General features: G+C 41.6%; 1 protein-coding gene across 1 annotated transcript in view; it reads left to right on the top strand.

The window, feature by feature from the left end:
- The window catches only part of SLC38A1 (solute carrier family 38 member 1), a 67,935-nt gene that overhangs the window by 16,702 nt on the left and 27,836 nt on the right, over positions 1–23,397 (top strand). Inside the window, exons 3-5 of the mRNA XM_004765585.3 lie at positions 2,479–2,699; positions 12,207–12,282; positions 12,566–12,681. Of these exons, the coding sequence (XP_004765642.1) occupies positions 2,578–2,699; positions 12,207–12,282; positions 12,566–12,681 (314 nt within the window). The 5' untranslated portion in view covers positions 2,479–2,577. The remainder of the gene's footprint in view (positions 1–2,478; positions 2,700–12,206; positions 12,283–12,565; positions 12,682–23,397) is intronic.

The raw sequence follows: 23,397 nt of genomic DNA on the forward strand, positions 1-23,397 counted from the left end.
CAGTCAGCCCTGAGCCACCAGGTGTGCCTTTGCCCAGGAGACGCGAGGCTCGTCTCTCTCTGCCCTGGCTTCCTGCTGTCCAGGAGAGGGCCTGCCCGGTAGGAAGGTGAGTCTCCCAGAACCTGAGGTATTAGGAAGTACTTCCTTTCTTACTTGCTTGCTTTCTTGCTTCCGTCCGTCCTCCCTCTCTCTCTCTCTCTCTCTTTCCCTTCTTTCCTCCCCCCTCCCCCTCTCCCTTCCTCTTTCTTCCTTCTTTCCCTTTCCTTCTCTCTCTCTTTTTTCTTTTCTCTTTCTCTCCTCTCTTCTCTTCTCTTTTCTTTCTTCCCATCTTCCCCAGTGGGCAGTGAGAATGTCTTCATGAGCAGGGGACAGAGTTGTCCCCCTCTCTCTGAGGGTGTGTCGGGAGCTCTAGGCCCTCACTTCAGGGTCCATTTACCCTGGCCCCAGATGGCAGGGGTCGTCTCTAGCACACTTAGGGCCACAGGCTTCAAATGCGCTGTAATTGGCTTTGTCTCCAGGATTTCCCACCCGTACTTGGGTTCTAGGGTTTTCCCCATCCCCTCATTTGAAAGTCCAGAGTCCAGAGGACAAGCACAGGGGGAGGACACGAACAGAGGTCTCCGGCACTGGCGGAATCTCCCTGTTGGAAGTTGTAAAGGATCCTGGAAGCAGGGAGATTTCGTGCTAGATAGGAGTCTGTATGAACAAAAAGGAGTACAGTATGGCCTGGTTGTGGGAAAGAGAGGAAGAAAGTTGTTTTTTGTTTTTTTTTTTAAGATTTTATTTATTTATTTGACAGACAGAGATCACAAGTAGGCAGAGAAACAGGCAGAGGGAGAGGAGGAAGCAGGCTCCCTGCTGAGCAGAGAACCCAATGCGGGGCTGGATCCCAGGACCCTGGGATCATGACCCGAGCCGAAGGCAGAGGCTCTAACCCACTGAGCCACCCAGGCACCCCAAGAGAGGAAGAAAGTTTAAAAAATTATCACTGTAAGGTATGGCCTATGGGTCTGGCCTATCCATGAGCACAGTGCTTCTTGGGATATACTAGGGTGCTTAGCTGGGCACATCAGAGTTTCTTTTTGTTTGTTTGTTTGTTTTTTAAAGATTTTATTTATTCATTTGACAGAGAGAGAGAGAGAGCTCACAAGTAGTCAGAGAGGCAGGCAGAGACAGAGAGAGAGGGGGAAGCAGGCTCCCCACTGAGCAGAGAGCCCAATACGGGACTCGATCCCAGGACCCTGAGACCATGACCTGAGCCGAAGGCAGAGGCTTAACCCACTGAGCCACTCAGGCGCCCCCACATCAGAGTTTGGACTCTTCACTAGGCTGTAGGCAGCTTATGGAATTCAGGATCAGACAAAGTACCATTCAAAGGGGTTTGCCATGGGGAAGTGAAAGAAGAACAAACTTACTGGCGTTCTGCCTCATTCCACGGCCCCTATGCCCTCACTGAGATGACCCCTTGGGGGCTCCTCCTCCTACACAGGCCCTGCTTTTCAAGTTGTGTCTAGCTCGTCTTGGTGGCCACCTGTTTCTTAATTTGTGATGCTTTGAGTCCGAACCTCTTCCCCCCTTATATACCATGGAAATGTATGTCCCTGTCATCCACGTGGGAGAGACTGTGAACTCTGCAAGTCTTCCTTTCTGGAGAGGAAATATAGTTTTAGGTGGATTAACCTAAATCCCCCGAGTATGAGTTTTTAATTCCGTAATTCCCTGACGCAGAGTGATTTCACTGAAGAGATTGATTTAATCTTTTGCAGTTGATGGATAAAGTGTTTGCTAAATTTCAAACCACAGATTTGTCCTTTGCTGCTTGATCCCCCCAGGTTGCATCGTTGACCCTGCATGATGCCATTTATTGGGGATCCGCATTTTTTATTAAACTGGGCTTGCTAAATCTGAGGTGCTTTTGTGTCTGTGTAGTCTGTACCCACTCTGTGTGTGTCCTGGGATCAGGTGCATTAAAATAACGGCATCACTTTCATTTTAAATGTACTGTTCCATTAAAGGCATCTGTATTGGCCACTGTTGATGGGGTATTCCTGTTAACGTGCACACGAAGAGGATGGGACAGGACTCCTTTTGTAGTTAAAATGGAGAGAGATTTATGACAGGCATAAAATTTAGAAAGGAGCTTCCAGGGTAGCCTGGGTGGCTCAGTCGTTAAGTATCTCCCTTCGGCTCAGGTCATGATCCCAGGGTCCTGGGATCGAGCCCTACATCGGGCTCCCTGCCCAGCAGGAAGCCTACATTCCCTCTCCTACTTCCTCTAAATAAATAAAATTTAAAAAAAAAAAGAGAGAGATAAGCCTCCATAACTTGATATACAAAGACGGCCTTAATGCATTGGATGGCAAATTGGGCAAGTTATCAGGAAGTTAACTCTGTTAACTTCGTTTACTTGTAATGGTTTATCTTTCATTGGTGGTGATAGTCGCATCTTTAAGTAGTTTTTGTTGTGTTCTTTTCTAGGTCTGTCAAGCTTATATTTTTGCTGCTATCCGTTTTTAATACACTCAGAACAGAACTTGGACGAATTTTTTTTTTTTTGACTCCGGATACTTTGTAAACATGATGCATTTCAAAAGTGGACTCGAATTAACGGAGTTGCAGAACATGACAGTGCCCGAGGACGATAACATTAGCAACGATTCCAATGATTTCACTGAAGTAGAAAATGGTCAAATAAATAGGTAAGTATTTTTGCGCTAACACTTTCAAGTCCATGAAAGAAATGTCTCTCAAATATTATTCTGATTTTCGGTTATTCTCCTGAATTATTCATTACTAAAGTTATGCTCCATTTGAAGACGTAATTTGAATTTCTTATGTGACATCTGTGGGGCCCGGTCTGCAATAGCAGAGGAAGCAAATAGGAAAGTAATTTATTCATCCTTTCAAATCTTTCAATCGAGTCTAATAAAAATATATAAATTCGATGGACCCCAACCAGCCCTAACTTTTCAAAAGCTCTGTGCTTGTGAATCGGACTGACTGCTGGAACTTCGCTGCTGAATGTGTACATGAGCAGGCATCATCTGCCCTCACCTACATTGTCACCCACCAACAGTCAACACCCCCTTTGCCAATGATCCCATTTCAAAACTACAAATACAGCCTTATAATCATCATTTATAACACAGATTTTAAATAGTAATCACCACAGTTGGGGCCCAGTAGCTCTCTTGAGAAACTGTAGTAGAGACTTAGTACATGAAACAGAAAGAAAAGATAGCATGAGTGGGAGGAGACAGGTGGGAGGCAGGTGGGAAAAGTGTGCCCGTGAAGCTCTTGGCCCCAGCTGTGACCTCAGCAGGTCCTTGCAACACTTGGGTCCTGTGTTTCTTAGTTAGAAGAGTAGGGCCAATAACTTTTTTTTTTTTTTTTTTAAGTGATCTGGGGCATTCTCTGACATGTGGATTTTGTAGCCAGACATAGGGGTCATTTCACAGGAAGTTCTCCCGGTTGGGACTTGGTGATGTGGTTTGTGGAAAGCATGTAGCCTTCTAAAAGGCCAGGGGAAGAGAGTGGAGTAGATAGCAGTAGATACCACCGCTTAGGAGAACAGCAACAATGTACACATTTGGGGCTGGTCAGAAGGAAATTGGGAAACATATGTCAGCTAACCAGATACCTTTGTGGAAATTATTTCTGCAAGTCTGCTCTCCTTTCTGCTGTGGTGTGCAGTTGGAAGTCCAGCAGAGGACTCGGGGCCATCATTCATGAACTCAGGTTCCAGCCCTGCCTCTTCTCCTCCCTCTTCCCTTCCTTAAATGTTCTTAGAGGTGAAGTGTGCCACCCAGACAGCTCCTCATTATCATCCATTCACTGTGTTGGGATATGTCTTATGGTCGGATCCAAAATATGCTTCTTGCACCCTTTCTGAGTAATTATCAATAGTAAATTCCATTTCTTGAATGTCAGGTGTTTTTACATTTATTGACATTTTTTCCTTATGACTTGCAAAGCTTTCTTATGCAAATAAGGAAAATTTAAAAATGCATTTTACAAATAAGGAAACTGAGGCTCAGAAATGAAATGACTTGCCCAAGGGTACACACAGGTCTGTCAGAAATGCCTGTCTGTCTGTTCTATTCTGCTGCCTCCAACTATAATCCTGGGACATGGATGAAAAAAAAGAGTCTTTACCAATTTTATTAAAATACCAGTGCTGTCTTAAGCTCTGTACACCCAGACTGTTCTACAGTCACTGCTGACCTCCACCTAACAGGGGATGGGAGTCTAACCATTTCACAAGTAGGACATTTTGGTTGTATAATAGAGCTTCATTCCTGAAGCAGTGCAAACCTTTAAGGACCTTAAAATGAGTCATTATACTATTCCGTTCAGAATCTGAACTTGATCTTTAAAAGTTGTACTTACTAAACTAAGAATGGTAGGCTTTTGAAGAGATTACAGCTTGTAATAGCTGGAAGCACCCATTCTTGCCTGTGGCTTGGGCACCTTGCCTGGGTGATCTCACTTCCTCCCAGACTGTGACTAAGGCAGTAAGTGGGGACAGCGGGAGCGCTGGCGGGTGTTGACCACTTGCTTTGTGGTCAACAAAGGTTTTGCTCCTGCAAATACAGTGTGATGCAGCTCTTTGCCTGACACAGTTCATGAATCTTGCTTCCTTTCTGGCTCTAGGACAATTCAAATTAAAAACAGCATGTGACAACATGAAGCCAAAACAGGCAAATGGAAAAGACCAAAAAAAAGACCCCCATCATGGTTCATGCAGAAGCTACACCTAAATACCTCTCCCTCTTCTTGTAGCTTTTTCACATGGGGGCGAGGGAAGCAGGCTCAATTATGGGACTCTAGGAGGAGCCCTCTGCCAGAGCAGTGAACTTTTAGATCACAGTGTCTCTTTTTAGGAAGCCAGAGGGACTGTTGAAAGCAAATATTGATCTTTGCTTACCCGGCATGTAGCTGATAGCTTTGCCCGGAAACTCCCCACTAGGATACTCTCAGAATCATCTTTTTAAGTTTAGTTAAAAATAGAGTAGAGCCGTGTGGGTATTAGGACTCCTACCCTTATTCCAGTTCAGTTGTTTTACTTCATGCCCTAATTTTGGGGTTGTAGTCATGGAAATCTATACTTGAAACAGGAAAACCTTTCAAAATGTCCACTAGGCCTGCACTGCTGACATTTTAACGTGCACGCAAAATGCCTGGAAACCTTGTGAAAATGCAGATTCTGGTTTGGGAGGTCTGGGACGGGGCCTGAGATTCTGATTTCCAGCCAGCTCCTAGGTGATGCCCATATAGTCGCTCCGGGCACCACACTTCAGAGTAGCAAGCTCTAGGCTCTTTTTCTAGATATGAGCTTCTTGGCAGAAAGAGACGTCTTAATCATCTTTATATCTCTTATACCTTGTAATGATAAGACAAGAGTGCCTGGGACAGGATGGATGTTACAAAATATTTGTTAAATGAGAAAAAGAGACACACACACACACACACACACACACACACACACACACACACGGAACCATTAGTGCATGGTTTAGACTTGGATTTGAATTGAACCCTAGCTTGATCACTTCTGTGATCTCGTGCTTTGAGCCTTAGTCCCATCCCTGTGAGACAGGGATAATAATAATAATTGACTTCATGGGATTGTTGGGGAATAGTAAATGCAATACTCATCTGCTGTTTGTAGGTTAAGAATTCAGGCTCTGCCTCCAGCCAGCTCAGGTTCAAATTCTGGCTCAGCAGTTTAGTTTTTAACAATGTAACTTTGGTCACGTTACTTAATTTCTTTAAAATGGAGCTAATAATAGTACATGGTATACGATACCACGATACCACGTGTACGTATTGTGAAAAGAGATGATAAAATCCATGTAAAGTACTCGACAGAGTGTCTGGCAATAGTAACCCTTTTAGTAAAAAAGTAGAAAAGTCTCTATCAATTATAGGGCAACCCTCTTTCTTTGGGAAGCACTTCTCTGTTCTCCACCCCAAGGAATAACAATATCAATTTAGCTTTCGGATGGTTGCTGGTTATTGTTACTTTAAAGCAGCTGAAATATTAAAGTTGTTGAAACATTAGTAGATTATCCTAGCTGTATCCATGCAAATATTCATGTATGTTGTCTACTGTTGTTCTCATCTCTGCAGAGGTAGTGCTGTTATGACCCCAGAAGCATCTAACAAAATTTGAGAGACTTTCAATTAAAATTTTTCTTGAAAGGATCTGGAGCATTTTTTTTTTTTAATTCAAGTATAGTTAGCATACAATGTTATATTAATTTCAGGCATGCAATATAGTGATTCAGCAGTTCCATACATTACTCAGTGCTCATCAAGATAAGTGTACTCTGAATCCCCTTCACCTATTTCCTCCATCCCTCCATCCCTGCCTACTCTGATAACCATCAGTTGGTTCTCTATATTTAAGATTCTGTTTTTTGTCTCTTTATTCCTTTATTCACTTGTTTTGTTTCTTAAATTCTACATATGAATAAAATCGTACAGTATTTGTCTTTCTCTGACTGACATTGTACTTGGCATAATACACCCTAGGTCCACCATGTTATTGCAAATGACAAGTTCATTCTTTTTTGTGGCTGAGTAATATTCCATTGTATGTATGTACCTTGTCTTCTTTATCCATTCACCTGTGTATGGACGCTTGGGCTCCTTCTGTAATTTGGCCATTGCAAATAATGCTGCAATAAACATAGGGGTGCATGTATCTTTTCACATTAGTGTTTTCGTTACTCTTTGGGTAAATACCAAGTAGTAGGATTACTGGATCATATGGTAATCTTATTTTTAATTTTTTGAGGGACCTCTAGACTGTTTTCCAGAGTAGCTGCATCAGTTTGCATTCCTATCAATAGTGCACAAGAGTTCCTTTACCCCTACATCTTCACCAACACTTACTGTTTCTTGTGTTTTTGATGTTAGTTATTCTGACAGGTGTGAAGTGGTATCTGATTGTGGTTTAGATTTGCATTTCCCTGACGATGAGTGATGTTGAGCACCTTTTCACATATCTGTTGGCCACCTGAATCAGTCTTCTCTTCAAATGCCTTCCATTTCTTTCATTCTTTCATGTTTTCCAATCTCCTTGTTACGGCTTCTTTCCTCTTATTCTCTTTTCCTTTTTAGTAGAGTGTTAGGATTTCAGGGAAAGAATGAACAAAGGTCATTCAAGTTCAAGCACTCGTGTCTTTTGTGTTATGAATCCTCAAATGAAACACTGTAATCTAGTAAGAACCTGATTGGTAGAGATTACAATAGGAAGATTATTCTCCTATCATACAACCCATCCTTAATTGGATTGTTGTTGTTGATTTATTTTTGGTTTTAAATAACTGTTCTATATTTCTCGCCTCCTTTCACACTATCTCAGCGTAACGCCTACATCCTTTCCAAGGCTTTGTCTGTTGAAGGTCATCACGACAGCCACTGTAGGTTTTGTTTTGTTTTGTGCACAGAACAATTGGCTACCTAAGAGTTGGTTGAATTCTGCTTCGTAGGTACAGACTGACCTGAAACTCTTTTTTAATAACACTTTTATCATTTAAGACCACATGTCAAAGGCACCCTTGCCCACAGCCCAATTTTTTAGTCAATAAAGAGAAATTTTATTTCAATTTCTTTGCCAGAGGTCAATGCTTTTTAGCATGGAATTGCACCTTTTAAATGGTGAGATAATGGAAACTTGTAATAAGTCGCACAACCTAGTTATTTTGAATGGACTTTTCACAAAAGACGTTGGTCTTATTTGTTAAAAAAAAAAAAAAAAGTTTATGGAAATGCAAAGCAGAGATACAAAGACTAAGAGAAGGAAAATTTGGAACAACATAAAGAGAATAAAGATGCTTTCTTTAAGGACTTCATTCTTACTGAGCTAGATTTCCTTGCAGCCTAAGCGACTCCATACTTCTTAAAAAGAAGATGCATATTCAAGTTAATAGGGTCCTCTGAGTTGCAGGTGCATGGGCAGGGACATATAGGAAGAAGAGGGAGTGCGGGCATCACATAACCACTCAGGATGCAAAATGACTTTGTGACGCAGAAAAATAGTAAATAGGTCAGAGTCCGAAAACTCCATTTAAGGCGGGAGCATAAGAAGACCATGGAAGATGAAGGCTTTGAACTGGCAGGATGCCCCTGGCTGAGAGCAGGATGGAGGGTCTCCTGAGAAGGGGGAGTGGATTCCTACTATAGCTGGTCCTTGAACAACACGGCCTTGAACTGCACAAGTCCAGTTTTTTTTTTTTTTTTGAAGTAAATACAGGACAGTACTGTAAATGTATTTTATCTTCCTCGTGACTTTTTTTTTTAAGATTTTATTTATTTATTTGACTGGCAGAGATCACAAGTAGGCAGAGAGAGAGAGAGGAGGAAGCAGGCTCCCCGCTGAGCAGAGAGCTGGATGCCGGGCTTGATCCCAGGACTCCGGGATCATGACCTGAGCCAAAGGCAGAAGCTTTAACCCACTGAGCCACCCAGGTGTCCCCCTCGTGACTTTCTTAATAACATTTTCTTTTCTCTAGCTTGCTTTACTGTAAGAAAACAGTATGTAATACATATAACACATTAAAATATGTGTGCATCCACCCTTGGCGTTACTGGAAAGGCTCTGGGCAGCAGTAGGCTGGTAGTAGTCAAGGTCTGGGGTGAAGCGCAGAATATCCTGGCCTGGCTTGTCTCATCCTCACCAAAACGAAGATCATTTTGCAGAGCAGTGGGAGCTAACATTGGGACGTTGAGACAACCTTAAGTTAAGCAGTACTTGAAATTGCAGGGTAAGGGATCCCTACTTGAAACTTTGTCCGTGGGGGAGCCAGTGAAGATTTAGGGGAAAACCGATTAAGCCAGGCTGCAGAAAGCACCCCAGAAGAGGCAGAATCACAGAGGCATTTGACACACTGTGTTTTTTAATATGCTTTTTAATGGTTACTTATTACCACAGCTCTGCAAGTCACGTTCATTATTCTCATCCTGCAGAAATTCTGCAGGAAAACCCTGGCAATCACGCGGAGACTTTATTCTTTATCCCTTTCCATGGTACAATGTTTGACCCTAGTAAATGCCCCCGGGGTCACAGTGCCTGCGTCCCATTCTTCTCTGCCCACCAGTCCTCCGCCATGGACTCTGAAACACGCAGCCGGGCTGGGAACGTAGATCTGCCCTAACAGGCAGGGTATTGGTGTTCTGTTTAGTTTCTTTGAACACGTTTTCTCTTGATTTAAAATAATGGAAATGCTTTTTGCAAAACAAGTCCCTCCACAAGAAGGACAAATGGGGAACATTGTGGATAAAAATTTGGTCGGACTTCAGTTGGCTGTTAAAGTTATCCTGATTAAATACAGTCTTTTTTTATTTAATAGCAACACTAAATTCAAGTCCTTTTCATCCTGGCAAGTCCAGCGTCCACATTTTTTAGGGGGCTGTCTGTGCGAAAAGGAAGACAGCTTTTCCTTGCCCCTCTTCGGCCAGATCTGTAAACCTCAATTCTGTGTAAAGATTTAAAATAAGGGCAGGGCACCTGGGTGACTCAGTTGGTTAAGCGCCCAAATTTGGTGTCCTGGGATGGAACCCTGTGCTGGGCTCTGTGCTCAGCGGGGAGTCCGCTTGACCCTCTCCCTCTCATTCTGCCCCTCCCCACTCATTCTCTCTCTTTTTCAAATAAATACATAAAATCGTAAACAAATGTTAAAGGCAAAAGAAGGGTCACACCAATCATTAATAGCAACAGCAACACTATACCACTGCCAGGTTGGTCTCCAAAGATACTGGTTTCCCTAGGTCATTCTCTTGCTAAGAACCTGCAGTAGTATTTCTCAGGCCTCTGCCTTTAAGTTCCCTCTGGCTGATCCCACCAATATCAGAGGCTTTTCCTTTTCTGGATTCCTCATCTCTACTCCCTTTTGCACAGCCAGACCTCCCTGCTGTGGTTTTAGCTGGCACAGTCTCTCCTGCATTTCCGGGGACCGAGGTTGCCTTCTACTCCGTTTCACCCTCTTGCTGGACAGGTGGCAGGCACAGGCAGATGCCGACGGGGTAAGCCGCAGATCGCGCGGCTTATATGAGGTGATGGCCCCAGGGCAAGTTCGGAGTATGTATACCGCCTGTCTTTAGCTTATCCTGGCAAAAGAAGGCGAACTTGGAGAAGTAAAGCCAGTGAGAAGCCAGACCCCTTGATGAAAGACGAAAAAGGTAGCTAAATTAAACCAACTTTGATGAGATGTATCTTTTATTTAAAAACGTCTTATTGTGAAATACAGCATCATTCAGAACACCATATGAAAATGTAACGTACAGTTTAAAGATATCTGCTTCTTTAAAATAGTCCAATTCAAGTGGCTTTACATTTATTAGTGAGAAATTCACTGTGACTAGTTCTTCCCAAAACTGGGCAATTAAATTTTCAAAGGAATGACTGAAAAGCATCCCTAATGTATCTTACTAATCCATACAGCGGTTTACCTGTGGACTCTTCTTTGACAATAACACCTGTTTTGTTAGTGGAGATTTCTTTTAAAGATCTATTTATTTATTTGAGAGAGAGAGAGCACAGCAGGCTAGGGGAGGGGCAGAGGGAGAGGGAGCAGCAGACTCCACGTTGAGCAGGGAGCCCTACAAGGGGCTCAATGAGGGTCTTAATCCCAGGGTCCTGGGATCATGGCCTGAGCTGAAGGCAGACGCTTAACTGATTGAGCCACCCAGGCACCCTGGGATTTTTTTTTTTTAACTAGGCTCCACACCCAATGTGGAAGTCAATGCAGAGGAGATCAAGAGTTGGACACTCAACCAACTGAACCACGCAGGTGCCATGGGAATTTTTTTTTTTAGTTTGTGTTTTTTTGTTTTGTTTTGTTTTTTTAGATTTTATTTATTTATTTGACAGAGAGAGAGTACAAGCAGGGGGGAGCAGCAGAGGGAGAGGGAAAAGCAGGCTCCCCACTGAGCAGGGAGCCCAACATGGGGCTCAATCCCAAGACGGAACCCAGGATCATGACCGGAGCCGAAGGCAGATGCTTAACCAACTGAGCCACCCAGGCACATCCCCCCTTCCTTTTTTTTTTTTTTTAATTGAAGTTTTTTGTTTTTAAAGATTTTAGGAATTTTTTTTAATTGGGAATTTAGCCCATAACCGTCTCCTATTAATCGTTAATACATTTGATGGTTCTTTGAGGCTTCTGGATTCCAACTTCTGTGTCTGTATCTACTTTACGCAGCCTTTCTGACTCTTTCCCATCCCAACCTCGGTCCCACCTCCCCCATGCAGAGGAGTGACTAACATTTAGTGCTGTTACTCTGTGCCTGGAGCTGTACCGATGCTTTACACGTGGTCTCTTCTTTAATTCTCCCAGTAATGCTACGAGATAATATAAATAGTGTTACTCCCATTTCACAGATGAGAAGTCCGAGACAGGATGCCTTGTGCCTCAGAGCTAGTGAGGATTTGAGCTCAAGTTCTAAATGCCACACTTTCTTAAAGCCCTATAGCTCTGCCCCTCATCGTGGACTACATGCTCTGCCTTCCCCCACCGTGATCTCCCAGCCTGAATTCCTATAGCCTCGTGTTGGCCTGGTGTCAGCATCACTTACTACCCATCCCCGTGCCTCCCTCATCACCTGGCCTGCTGGCTTGCAGATAGCAGTTGCTGAAGGAAGGTCTGATGGGGAAAGAGTTATTTTCTTTTTTGCAGCAGAGAGGGAATGCTTTATTTACTAAGTTTGCATGCCAGGAATGTGAGCTCAGAAGGAGGCCTGTTTCCAGGATTCTTTTAAATGCCCCCTTTATAGTATCCTTGACATTATCGAATTGTCGGTGAGAGAAAATTCTATGTAAAAGTTAACTTCCATTGCATTTAGTGTTTTAATCCATCAGTACTGAAATGATTTGAGATTATTCTTTTTGATTTATGATGGTTGACTTTCATCTGTAGATGAGCATCTGCTATTAGCAATGGTTTCTACTAAGTAGAGTGAGGATTAGAAAAACAAAGTATCTGTCCCTTGGAGCGCTTGGAGTTTATTTGGTAAAACGAAAGTGGAGACAGTGAATTCTGGCAAAAAAAAAAGGCAAAACAAAACAGAAAGGTGGTTGAATCGGGCTGTAAATGCTTAAGGAACTGACTGATAACTTTTCATGTGTGATGTTTTGATAAGTAATAATGTGAAGCTTCAATCATTATCGTGAAGTTAAATTATTATACATGTCTTTACAGCAAGTTTATTTCTGACCGCGAGAGTAGAAGAAGTCTCACTAACAGCCATTTGGAAAAAAAGAAATGTGATGAATATGTAAGTGTCATTATACTAAAGGATGCTTGTTTGTTTTAATCACATAAAATGGGACAGATGTTTTTAATTCATGTAGCATAATACCAGAAGTATAGCTACGTATATTCCCCAGGGTATCCTGTGTATCTTCTGCTGAAACCCATTTTAAAAAATAACTAGACCACTAAGGAAATATTTCTTGAATTTTATTGCCACACCGACTCCTAATAGCACTCTAAAGACTTTGGCATGATGAACTTTCCTGGGGACTGATTTGCTTATGTTTGTTTGTCTCTTTGTTTAGATTCCAGGAACAACCTCCTTGGGCATGTCTGTGTTTAACCTCAGCAACGCCATTATGGGCAGTGGGATTTTGGGACTCGCCTTTGCCCTGGCAAACACCGGAATCCTACTTTTTCTGTGAGTGTTGACATTGCTGTACTTACCGTGTTAAAACTGTATTTTCTGTATGTTTCTGCTCATCTATAGAAGAAATTGGAAATTTTTCTAAATAGTTTTACTCTTAATATTTTTACTAACTCGGTTAAGTTATGAGTACATACTTTTACATTGTTTATTGGAATGATTTTCCAAGTTGCACCTTATGTTTATGAGGAAGGGGAAAGAGAAAACCTTTTTAATCCACCAAAACACCAAAATGAGCCTTTATAAAAAGGATTTAAAAATTTCAAAACAAGATTTTTGGTATTTTTGGATTCTCTGTCACTTTAAATCTCAGCTAAAAGGTCAAAATATTTGGAGGTGTCTAATCCAACCACTCACCACTTTGGTATTTGGATTGCAATGGAACATGTACTATATCCAAAGGTAAGCTCAAATTTGTTTGTAATAAATAGCCAAGAAGCACAGACGAGAAATTAGCATGTACTTTTCCTCTGAGAGTTAGTTAAAAGAAAATAGGCAATTTTGTTTTCAGATAACTTTTCCTCTCACTGTTAAATGGGACTTTCTGCAGATGTACAGAGGGCTTGTTTTCAGTTGGAACAACAAGCAAACAGATCATAGAATTTATACCCAACCTGATTCCTCTCTCAAACCTGTAGGGAATATCAGCGGTGTTTTGCCTGAAGAGGCAAGGAGGAAATTCTCTTCTCCAGCCTTCTCCCCACCACAGACTCCACTCAATGTTCCTCATTGGCCTCACTCACTGGATCGTTGAGATGGGAGCATTATTTCCTTGGAAGCAGTGACCAGAATGGCTAGTACTCCTACAAATTGTGTATATTCCTTTAGACTTAGAAAATTGTTAAAAAAAAAAAGAAGAAGAAGAAGAAAAAAAAAAAGAAAACTGTGATGAAAGTACACTGTTGCCCATTCCATTACCCAGGGATCAATGATGTCCATCCATGCTGGGCCATTTTGGTCAGTCGCACTAGGGATTAACATTCTTCCTCTTACGTGTAAATGCACTAGACAGGTCTTTCCAAGAAATAAAACTCTGTTTAGGACAGTGAATTCAAGACTTTTTTTCCTTATTGTCCACCCAACTCTGTAAACCCAACGGCAGCCTCTTCTCTCTACTGTGCTGGTGGATCATTTTGTGTGGTCTTTCTGTTTACGTATATCTTGAGCCAGGTGCCGGGTTTTAGGGTGAAAGGATGGCATTGGACACAATATTTCTATGGTGACTTTTTTGGAATGTGTGGAACTCTGACCCTCTGAGGATACCACAGGGTCGCTGCACTTGTGACTTTCAGAGCAGTGACTGGAGACACCGACTGGTAGTCCCAACTCCTCTTCTGAATGGCTCTGTAGTCTTAAGCAAGTTACTTAGCCACTCTGAGCTGCCGTTGCCTACTCTGTAAAATAAGGCAACTGTACTAGAAAAATCTCAGAACTGTGCCAACCTCTGAAAACCGATGATTCTGTGACTATTTTCAGTTATTCTTAAGCTGGAAAAATGTTCGGTTCGGAAATGTGCTTTACACTGATGTATTTATGTTTATTATCACAGTATTAGTTAGTTCTATGTTAAGTAGTTGAAGAGTCAATTCTTTGATGATGGTAACCACAGTAACTCTTGTGGCTCTTACTTTGTACCAGGTACTATTCTAAGCCTTTATGCTGAATCCTTGCAAGTCTCTGAGATAGGTACTAGTGTTAGTTCCTGCCTTCACAGGTAAGGGAACTGAGGCAGAGGGAACAGACTTTTATTTTGAATTCTCTCTTTGTCACCATTCTGGGAACCCCCTTCTCTGGGAATTCCCTTCCCCTCTCTTCTCTCCTAGATCCCCTATTTCTCCCGTATTCCATTTCTTCCTTTTTCTGGATTGACTTCCTTGCTTTTGTTGCTGAGAAAGGATGAACAGAAATAACTTTTTCCGAGGGCTTCATGTCTGCAAAATGTTTTTATCTTACCTGCATCCTGGGTTGGCAGTTTGGCTGGATAAAGAACTCTTTATTGGCAATAATTTTCCTTCAGAATTTTGAAGGTATTGCTTCATCGCTCTCTAGGTTCTTCTGTTGTGAAGTCCCATATCCTCCTGATTCCTGATTTCTTTTATATAGCCAGGGTTTTGGGTTTTTGTTCTGTTTTGTTTCTGGAAATTTGTTGAATCTCTTTGTCCCGCATGTTCTTCAGTTTTATAGTGATGTGTCTTGACATGGCCCTAATCATCCACTGTGTCAGGTTGCCGATACCTCCTTTTCTTTTAAAAGGTAATAGTCTTCAGTTTGGGGATATTTTCATACACATTATTGTGTCAATGAATTCCTTCCTCTTTTTACCTTTTCTCTGTTTCTGGAACTGCTCCCCAAATTCTGGAACTTCTGGACTTGTCCTCCCAGTTTTATTCTTTATTTTCATTTCTATAATTTTTCACAGTAGTTTCTGGGACATGTCCTGAATTTCCCTCAGCTCTTTACTGAATCCTTTATTTCTGTTATCATTATTATTATTTTTTTTTTACAGGAGCTTTTAAAAATTCTTGGAATGTTCCCTTCTTATATTATTTTGTTTTATGATTTCAGTGTTTTCACTAAGGATTCTAGTGATAGTTTTTCTCTGTTCTGGGAAATTTCAAGCATAAAGTGGGAAGAAGAGTATCAAAGATTCCCATTTTCCCTTCATCCGATGGCCTTACTTGTTTAATCATCCCCCTCACCTGGATTGTCCGGAAGCAAGTCCCAGCTCTAATATCATTTCACCCATAAATATTTCAGTGTATTTCTCATTAAAATATAAGCGCTATTAAAACATAACCATAACATGTCACACTTAAAAAATTATCAACAGTTCCTTAATATCATCAAATATCCAAACAATATTTGAATTGCCTGTTTATCTCCTTTAACAAAACAACAACTGGATTTTCCAAATCAGTACTCAAATAAGGTCCATACAGTGCAGTTGGCTGACACGTGTTTTAATCTCTTTAAAGCTGTAGGTTCCCCCATTTCTCTCTTCTTTTCTCCTATGCCAATCTATGTGATGAAGAAACTGGGCCGTTTGTCCTATAGAGTCTCCAACAGTCTAAACTCCACTTACTGGATCCCTCTGGCACAAGTTGATTTTTTGTTTGTTTGCTTTGAACTTGATCTTTCATTTTAGGATCTTTCCTGAAATGTCAGGTGGTCCTTCTTTGTTATATTCGAAAGTAAGGGATGGGGAAAACAAAGCCAATTTACGCCTGCCACACATGAGTGGGGCTTGTTGGGAATAGTTTCGCTTAAGGTGTTGTCACCAGCCTTTTACTTGGGGAACCAGCAGTGTTGGTTACTCTTTGGCTGCTGGGATCACTCAGCATCTTCCAGTTACCTGCCAGGAGGGTCTCAGCATTGCCGCCATCTTTTTGGGAAGCTGGGGTCACAGTTTGGGGGTGGATATCTCAGTTGCATGTGTTCACCCAATCCCAGTTTTCCTGGCAGTACCTACACCCCCCAACCCAAGTTGTGCTGGGTCCCTCACCCAGAGACCCGAATTTTATAATTTACAGAGAATGTCTCTTCAGATATATGTCCTTTGCCAGATAGGAGAGGAGCAACCCCTCAGCTTCACAGAATAGGTGCCTGGTCTGGGGAACCTAGTTATTTCTTGAGGATCCCCTTTATTTTAGCTCATCCTTTCCACTGTTGCCTACTTGCAGTAATGCCACCGGGGCCTTTTGGGAATTCTGTGGTGAAAATTGGATGAGTCTTGGCTTTCTCCACTGCCAGTTGAAGGTTCAGCTTTGTCTACTTTCCAGTTCTGAAATTTTGTGCTAATTGTCTCCTCTAGTTTTCTTAGGAGGGAGCAAGAGTAATTTCTTATATTCAATCTGCCATTCCTAGAATTCAGTTGATTTTTAATTACAGGGATTCAGGGATAATTGATCTCTTGTCTCATGACTCTTCAGTTTCTGACTGAAGCAAAGAATTGGATAAACTCGACACAGTTGTAGGAAGACTGCCCTGCATAAAACTCTTATGAATCATTTGGTTACTTGCAAGATGTGTGAATAGCAAGCACCGCACACCGAATCATCAGGTGAAAGCTTGTGAAGGTGGCTGTATAAAGACCCAAACTTATAGGCTCTTCACAAAATGCAGCGCTCTCCTACCTTAGAACAAGGACTCACTCTGTGTGTCGTAAAACCAGCTGCTCCTACAGCTGCTCAAAGCCAAGAAGCAATTGGCAGGATCAAGGTATTTCATCTGGTACAGGGCCCTGTTCCAGACTCATATTAGCCAACACGGAAAAAGAGTCCAAGCCTGTCCAAGCTTCTTTAGAAAAGCAGCTGGGAAGGCTCCTCCGAGTCTCCCTGAGGCTGGGTGCGGAGCTCATCACAGGGGTCATCTGAAAACTTGCGGGAGTGAATTCTTTTTCTTGGATGAGTTTGGGGCTTGTTTTTTTTGACCTAACCATAATGGCTGTCATCCCTATTTAACACACAGCTGATTCGGTTGGATTAAGTGAACTCTGCCCCATTGGAAGAATGCAGTTAGTTAGGTTTTGTGTTTTCCTGAATTCTGAAGCCCTGTATTCCAGCTGAGGAACAGAAAGTATGGGAATGGGGAATCTTCAGCTTACAATTGTTCTGACGGTATATGTTCTCTTTTGGGGGCAAAATGGGGCTGTACTGTGAGGCAGCAAGTTGGGGATATGCTGAGGCACAAGTATCTCAGAGTAAAATGCATCCATTGAACTCAGTTTTCCTAAGATTGGGGATCCAAGGAAAAGGTAGTGAATGCTGAAAACTCTTCCACTATAACTCTCTCTTCTATCACTCTTTTTTTTTTAACATAGCTCCTCTGTAACTCCTTCATGGCCAAAGTGGTATCAAAAGTAAATACTGGCAGGGTGCCTGGGTGGCTCAGTGGCTTAAGCATCTAACTCCTGATCTCGGCTTAGGTCACAATCTCAGGGTCATGAGATTGAACCTGGAACAGGGTTCCGCAGGGGGTGTGAGCCTGCTTAAGAGTCTCCGTCCCCTTCTCCTTCTTCCCCTCCCCATCCCAAGGAAAGAAAAGAAAAGGAAAACAAAGTAAATCTTGGCATGGAAGAATGGTGGGGTTTGTTTTATTTTTTATCTCACTCTACCATCTCTCCCACCCTAGCCCAAAACAGGAAAGTTACATTTCTAAAGATATCTATTAAAAGCATACATTTTATAGAAAATGAGTATCTTTAGAACATATCATTTCTTCATAGTAGTAAGTAAATGAGAGGTTTACTAAACTGTATAGATTTTATATTTTTTCATAACTTCCTGGCATTTTAGTATTATTATTTTAATAATGTAACCCTTAAGTGTAAAACTGTGAAAAAGGAGAATGTAATTGATGATACTTCTGAGACCTCGAAAGATATGATCATTTATTATAAACGCTGAGTTTATAAACCATCTGTTTGAAATGATAATTGTGAAACAATATAATTTCAAATTTTATTTTGGTTGATTACAAATCCAGAGGCTCTTTTTTTAAGTTTTTGTAGTTTTTGAGTCCCGTTTGTCATTTTCTATGTCACTTGGTTGTGAAGATAAAAATATAATATAGCTAAAGACACACTTTGAAAAGTGGCATGCAAGAAGACATTTATTAATTAGTGCCAACCCTATAGGACTGCTATGATTGTGTGTATGTGTGTACATGTGACAGAGGGAGAATAGAGTATGTATGTGAGAAAGTATGTGTGAGAGAGTGTGTGTGCATGAGAGAGAAAAATGAACAGAGTACCAGTAATGCTTTGTACATACTAGCACTATATAGTACCTGTTTGTGGAATTATTAATTAGGTAGTCATAAATAATGGTTAACATCTATTGAACAGTAATTACATATGCTATTTTATCTCATTTAATCTCCATCAACACTATGAAGTAAGTATTAGCTCCATTTCACAGATGAGGTAACTAAGGCTTAATAACAACTTACCAAGTTGGGGAGCCAAGGTTCCGTCCAGGCTTTTCTAACTCTAGAACCATAAAACACTATACTGTCTTTTTGTGATATCTTCATCAGAAACCAAATCTGCATTATTAATGTACATCATCAGAGAAATTCTATTCTTATCAATAGATACCAGCAAGTTAATATTTCAGCTTTAAAAATCATCTTGTATAATCTTCAATATTTCTGGATTATGTTACTACTGTTTCACCAAGAACCTTCACCCTTATTTTAATGGAAATAGTTTTGTAATATCAAGTGCACCACATTGTAGATCAGGGGTGGTCAGGTTCCTGGTAATAGCCCATAAAACACATGCTTAAAGTATATCATGAAACTAACATACCTTCTGAACTGCTTCATATGTGTCATATCTATCCCCAACTTGGCCTCGAGTGCTATTTAAGAACGTCCCTTGTCTTCGTGAGCCCTTGACCTTAATTCCTTCCAAATATTTAACTAAATGTTAAGAATTAAAAACCAAGTACTGACGAAGTCAGATAATACCAAGCCCATTATTAGCGAATTGGTTCAATACTCAGAGTAGTTCCATAAAATAAAATATTAGACAACTATATGAAAGCGGAAACCGAATTATATGTACTTGTATGGAAACATGTCACAAGAATATTATTGTTTGAAAAAGCCTGACCGTTAGGTGGAAGCGAGCAAGAGATGAGAGTGTGTGTGTGCTTACGCCCCGCAGACTATTTCGGAGGGTGCACGAGTGAGCTGTTGACAAGGGTTGCTTCTGGAGAGTGGCACAGGGGCTGGGGCGGAGTGGGGGTGCAAAGCTTCCACTCTGTATTGTCTTCCTACCAGGTGTTGTTAGGGGAAGAAACTAATGAAAAGAAGCCTGTTTACTTAAGGAATTTAAAACCAATGCAATAAGGCTCCCCCCGCTTCTTACCTACAGAAAACTGAGGAAAAGCAGATTTTCAGTATTGATATTTAAGACCCATAGAGGGAGAATAAGCAGTTCATGCTGTGCCACCTACTCCACACTGTATTTTCAACCCCATCTGCCTTCAGAGAGCCTCCATTTCAGCCACACCACGTCCTTCTGTTCTGAAAAGGTCACCTGCACCATCCTTATTACCCTGGCCTTTCCCCTTCCTGATTCCCACGCACTTCCGTGCTTCTGAATCCCGACAGGCCTGTGAGGCCCCGTCAGATGCCACCTCCAGAACCCTGATCCTCCTTTACCTTTCCGATTGAACTCTGAGCCCTACAAGGGCAGGATTAATGTCTAATTCTTCCTTGTTCAAATCACCTCCCGCCACCACTTCTAACGCCTCACTCCCCACCCCCCAACCCTGTCGGCCCCAACAAGATCTAGAACAGTTGCTTGCATATATGTGATTCTCAATAAAGTTTCATTGACATGAATGAATGAATACTTGAGAATTAGATTTTGCAAAACCAAAACAAGCCTTTAGGGCAAAACAATGGCCCTCATAATTGGTGCAAACTTATTGAAGGGCAGATACCAACTGAAAGGTTTAGCTCACCCTCAATTTTTCAGTGGGCTGTGGAGATGTAATGATAATCACCAGGTTAGCGCAGGACTCTCCCCTAAGTGGTTACTTGGTTACTTTCCTGGGAATGCCTCTTTCATCTGAACAGTCTAAATAGTTCAGAGCCTGTTAAATCCTGTAAGAGGTTAGTATTACATTGCTAAAAGGGCATTTGTTGTTAAATTGCTATTTGCAAAAAGGAACATAATTGTCATTTTCAGTGTACAGCAATTACCTTCAATTTGTGGTAAATTGTCTGCTTCAATTATAGGTGAATTCTGTCTCTCTTTTTCTTAATATTTACTTCTGTGGACCACTAAAAAGATGCAATATTGTATTACCTATAATTACAGTGTTTACAAACAAACCAGTAAATGGCCATGCCAGTAAGGGTCAATCTAGAATATAAAGATCTCTGTAAATCAAGATCAGACTAGCAGGGGACTTCTCTCTTTAAATTCAGTGTTTTACAGTTGAGCCTACATAAGGGACAGACAGAAATGGAATTAGAACCATAGGTCCATCAACACATTGCCCTAAGTCCTGTTCTTATCTTGTAGGTATTTGATCATTATTAGCCTGTCACCAAAAAAAGGTGGGGGGGGGGCTTCTCACGATATCAGGAGGTTTGTATTCTTAAATAACTGTCTCAGCATAGCTCTGAAGTCTCCTATCTTTTTTAGCAAATTCTACTAAATTGGAGTGAGACCGCAGTGTTCCTTCACAAATATGTACTCTGCATGATCCTGAATTGTCACTGCTTCGTTACTTCATATGTATTCCAGAAAGTTTGAATCACGCCCACCAAGATGATAATTTTGCTCTTAGCAGTAACAGAGATGGTCTGTGTGATATTTATCAACTTATTCCTCGTAAATGTTAAGTCATCTCTCTCTGTGCACTCCTTAGCAGGCAGTTCTTCGCCTGCTCCAGCGGAAAGACCAACTGGATCTTGTGATCTTAAAAACCAGGCGATTAAAGAGGAAGTCAATAGGGAAACCCTATTCTTCCGGTGATCCTAGGAGGAGGTCCATGAGTATAGTCCCAATCCTCTTCCCTCTTGTCAATCAGTTACTTGTTTTTAAAATTCTTTGAGTTACAGTCACTGTTCCTTAGAAATGATCTGAAGAGAAAACTGTTGTCCTTCAGCTGGCAGCAAAAATCATTGGCATCAGATTCTCTTGTTTGGGAATAATAATACTGGAAGAGGAGAAATGGCACATTCAGCCTTGCCAACATTTGAGATACATGTAAAAAGGGCAGTGGCAGTGCCATTGAACTCTATTGAAATTCGCTGGATTAAGAAGCTTTTCAGAAATCGGGAAATAGGAGAGTGGTTAGTGTTGTGCTAAAAATGAGTGCTTATTTTGTAAATGAAGAGGGTTGGCAAGCATAGGAGATGAGTCCCACCCATTGTTTTTAAGAGTTGGGCAGTTATGCTTAGTTGGTGAGTCATCTAAGATGTGTCTGATAAGGGGTTCCAAGAAGGCAATTCTCGTGGCCCCAGAGGTGCGCGGGTGTGTGTACTGCGCGCATGCGCGAGAGCATGCACCCGGAGTTGGCTGAGTCCTCTGTAGCCTGAGTCGCATCCTGTCCCGGTGCCCCGGTGCTACCCAAGGACAACAGCATGGCCCCCATTTGGAGCACAGTGTTTTTCTCAGGTTGCGAGAGGCAACTTAACTCTGCTGTCTGAGGTTTTCCCAGTATTAAGACCTCCGTGATGCGTGAATCTTTCCTGGGTTGCAGTAAGCGAGGTGTGTATCAGCACAGTAGGTCCAGACAGCCCAGAAATTTGGATTTTCAAGGTTAGCTTGAACCTTCACTACTCACAGAGTGGTAGCTGGTTTAGTAGAGTGGAAGACTGCCCTTGTGTGGGCCAGTTAGCTGTGCTTTGTTCAATGGCTACAAGCTTCACTTCACATTGGGCCCATGTTTCAACCATCTGCAACTACATTAGAGGTTTGCCAACTACAGCGTACTGACCAAAACCACCTGTAGCTTCTTTTTGTCTGGCTTGCTAGCTGCGAATAGCTTTTTTTTTTTTTTTTCTTTAGAGAGTTAAAAAAAAAAAAAAAGATGTTATAAAGTATACGTGTGCCATGGGACCTATAACAACCCTATTTATCATCCTTATTTTATAGGTAAAGAAGCTAAGAGTCACAGAGGCTAAGGCACTTGCTAGGATGACACTGTGATTGGTGTGGGATGAGGGGAAAGAAGGCAACAAGCCCATGGTGTAGTCCTTTTAACTCTTCCATCGCTCCTTCAATGTGCATTGTTACCATGGAAACAGAGGAGGAAAGTATGAATGAAGCCTCAGCTCTGTTGTTCCCCTTAGCCTGGAAGTCCAAAATACCCACCGAGAACAGCACACTTCTTTATTTAATGGTTACGTGGAATTTTTCTGTCACTCAGGAGTTACATCTTAAGAGTGTAATAAAGGGCATCATTTTCAAAGGTAAGGATCTAGGTTTGAGGAAAAAGGAAGCCACTTATTCTTGTGGAGTGGAAGAAGAGGAAGGGGGACATGTCAAGAGTTATAAATGGAGCGCCCGCAGAACCCACAGACCTCTACCAACGACTCTAAGCAAAAACAGGAAGTGGTAGTGGCACATGGCTTTCTTTCTTACCAGTACAACTTCCTCTTTTAAACTCAACCCTCCTCCTAACTGTTTAACTTCATGAAGTATCAACTAAGTTGATAAAATTCTAGTTCTGTCTGCATACATCTTTTAAGTACTTCATTCTCTATAGGATCATACTAGATCTTTCTTGATTTGGTCATCAGTGAGGCATATTTCTTTCATTAGAAATTAGACAAGACGAAATATCTAACCAGCAGTGAGGCTAGTTTAAGAGCAGCTTTGCACCAAGAAATGTAGATTTATCTACAAGGAAAGAAATGGAAGAAATTGTACGAATATTGATCCCAGCCCGTTCCCAGCTCAGCATTTAAAAACCATTTCTTTCACTCTCTAATTTGTAAATATTACAAATAATTGCATGCCACCAGATCCTGGTATGCTGGTCCTCTGACCCTCAGAATGTTGAAATTTAATCACAGTGTAGTGACTAGGAAGTACACTTTGGGACTGAATAATTATATGTTTCTGCTCCTTTTTTAAAAGTATTTTGTGAGCTCCTTAAGTGAAATTGGGACTATATTAATGACCTTGGGGTTTAAACAAATGCAACTCTTCCCCTCCCTCCCCAAAAGGAAGAATTGGAA

This window comes from Mustela putorius, unplaced genomic scaffold (assembly GCF_011764305.1).
Source record: "Mustela putorius furo isolate JIRA1106 unplaced genomic scaffold, ASM1176430v1.1 tig00537227_pilon_pilon_pilon, whole genome shotgun sequence".
Taxonomy (NCBI): Eukaryota; Metazoa; Chordata; class Mammalia; order Carnivora; family Mustelidae; genus Mustela; species Mustela putorius.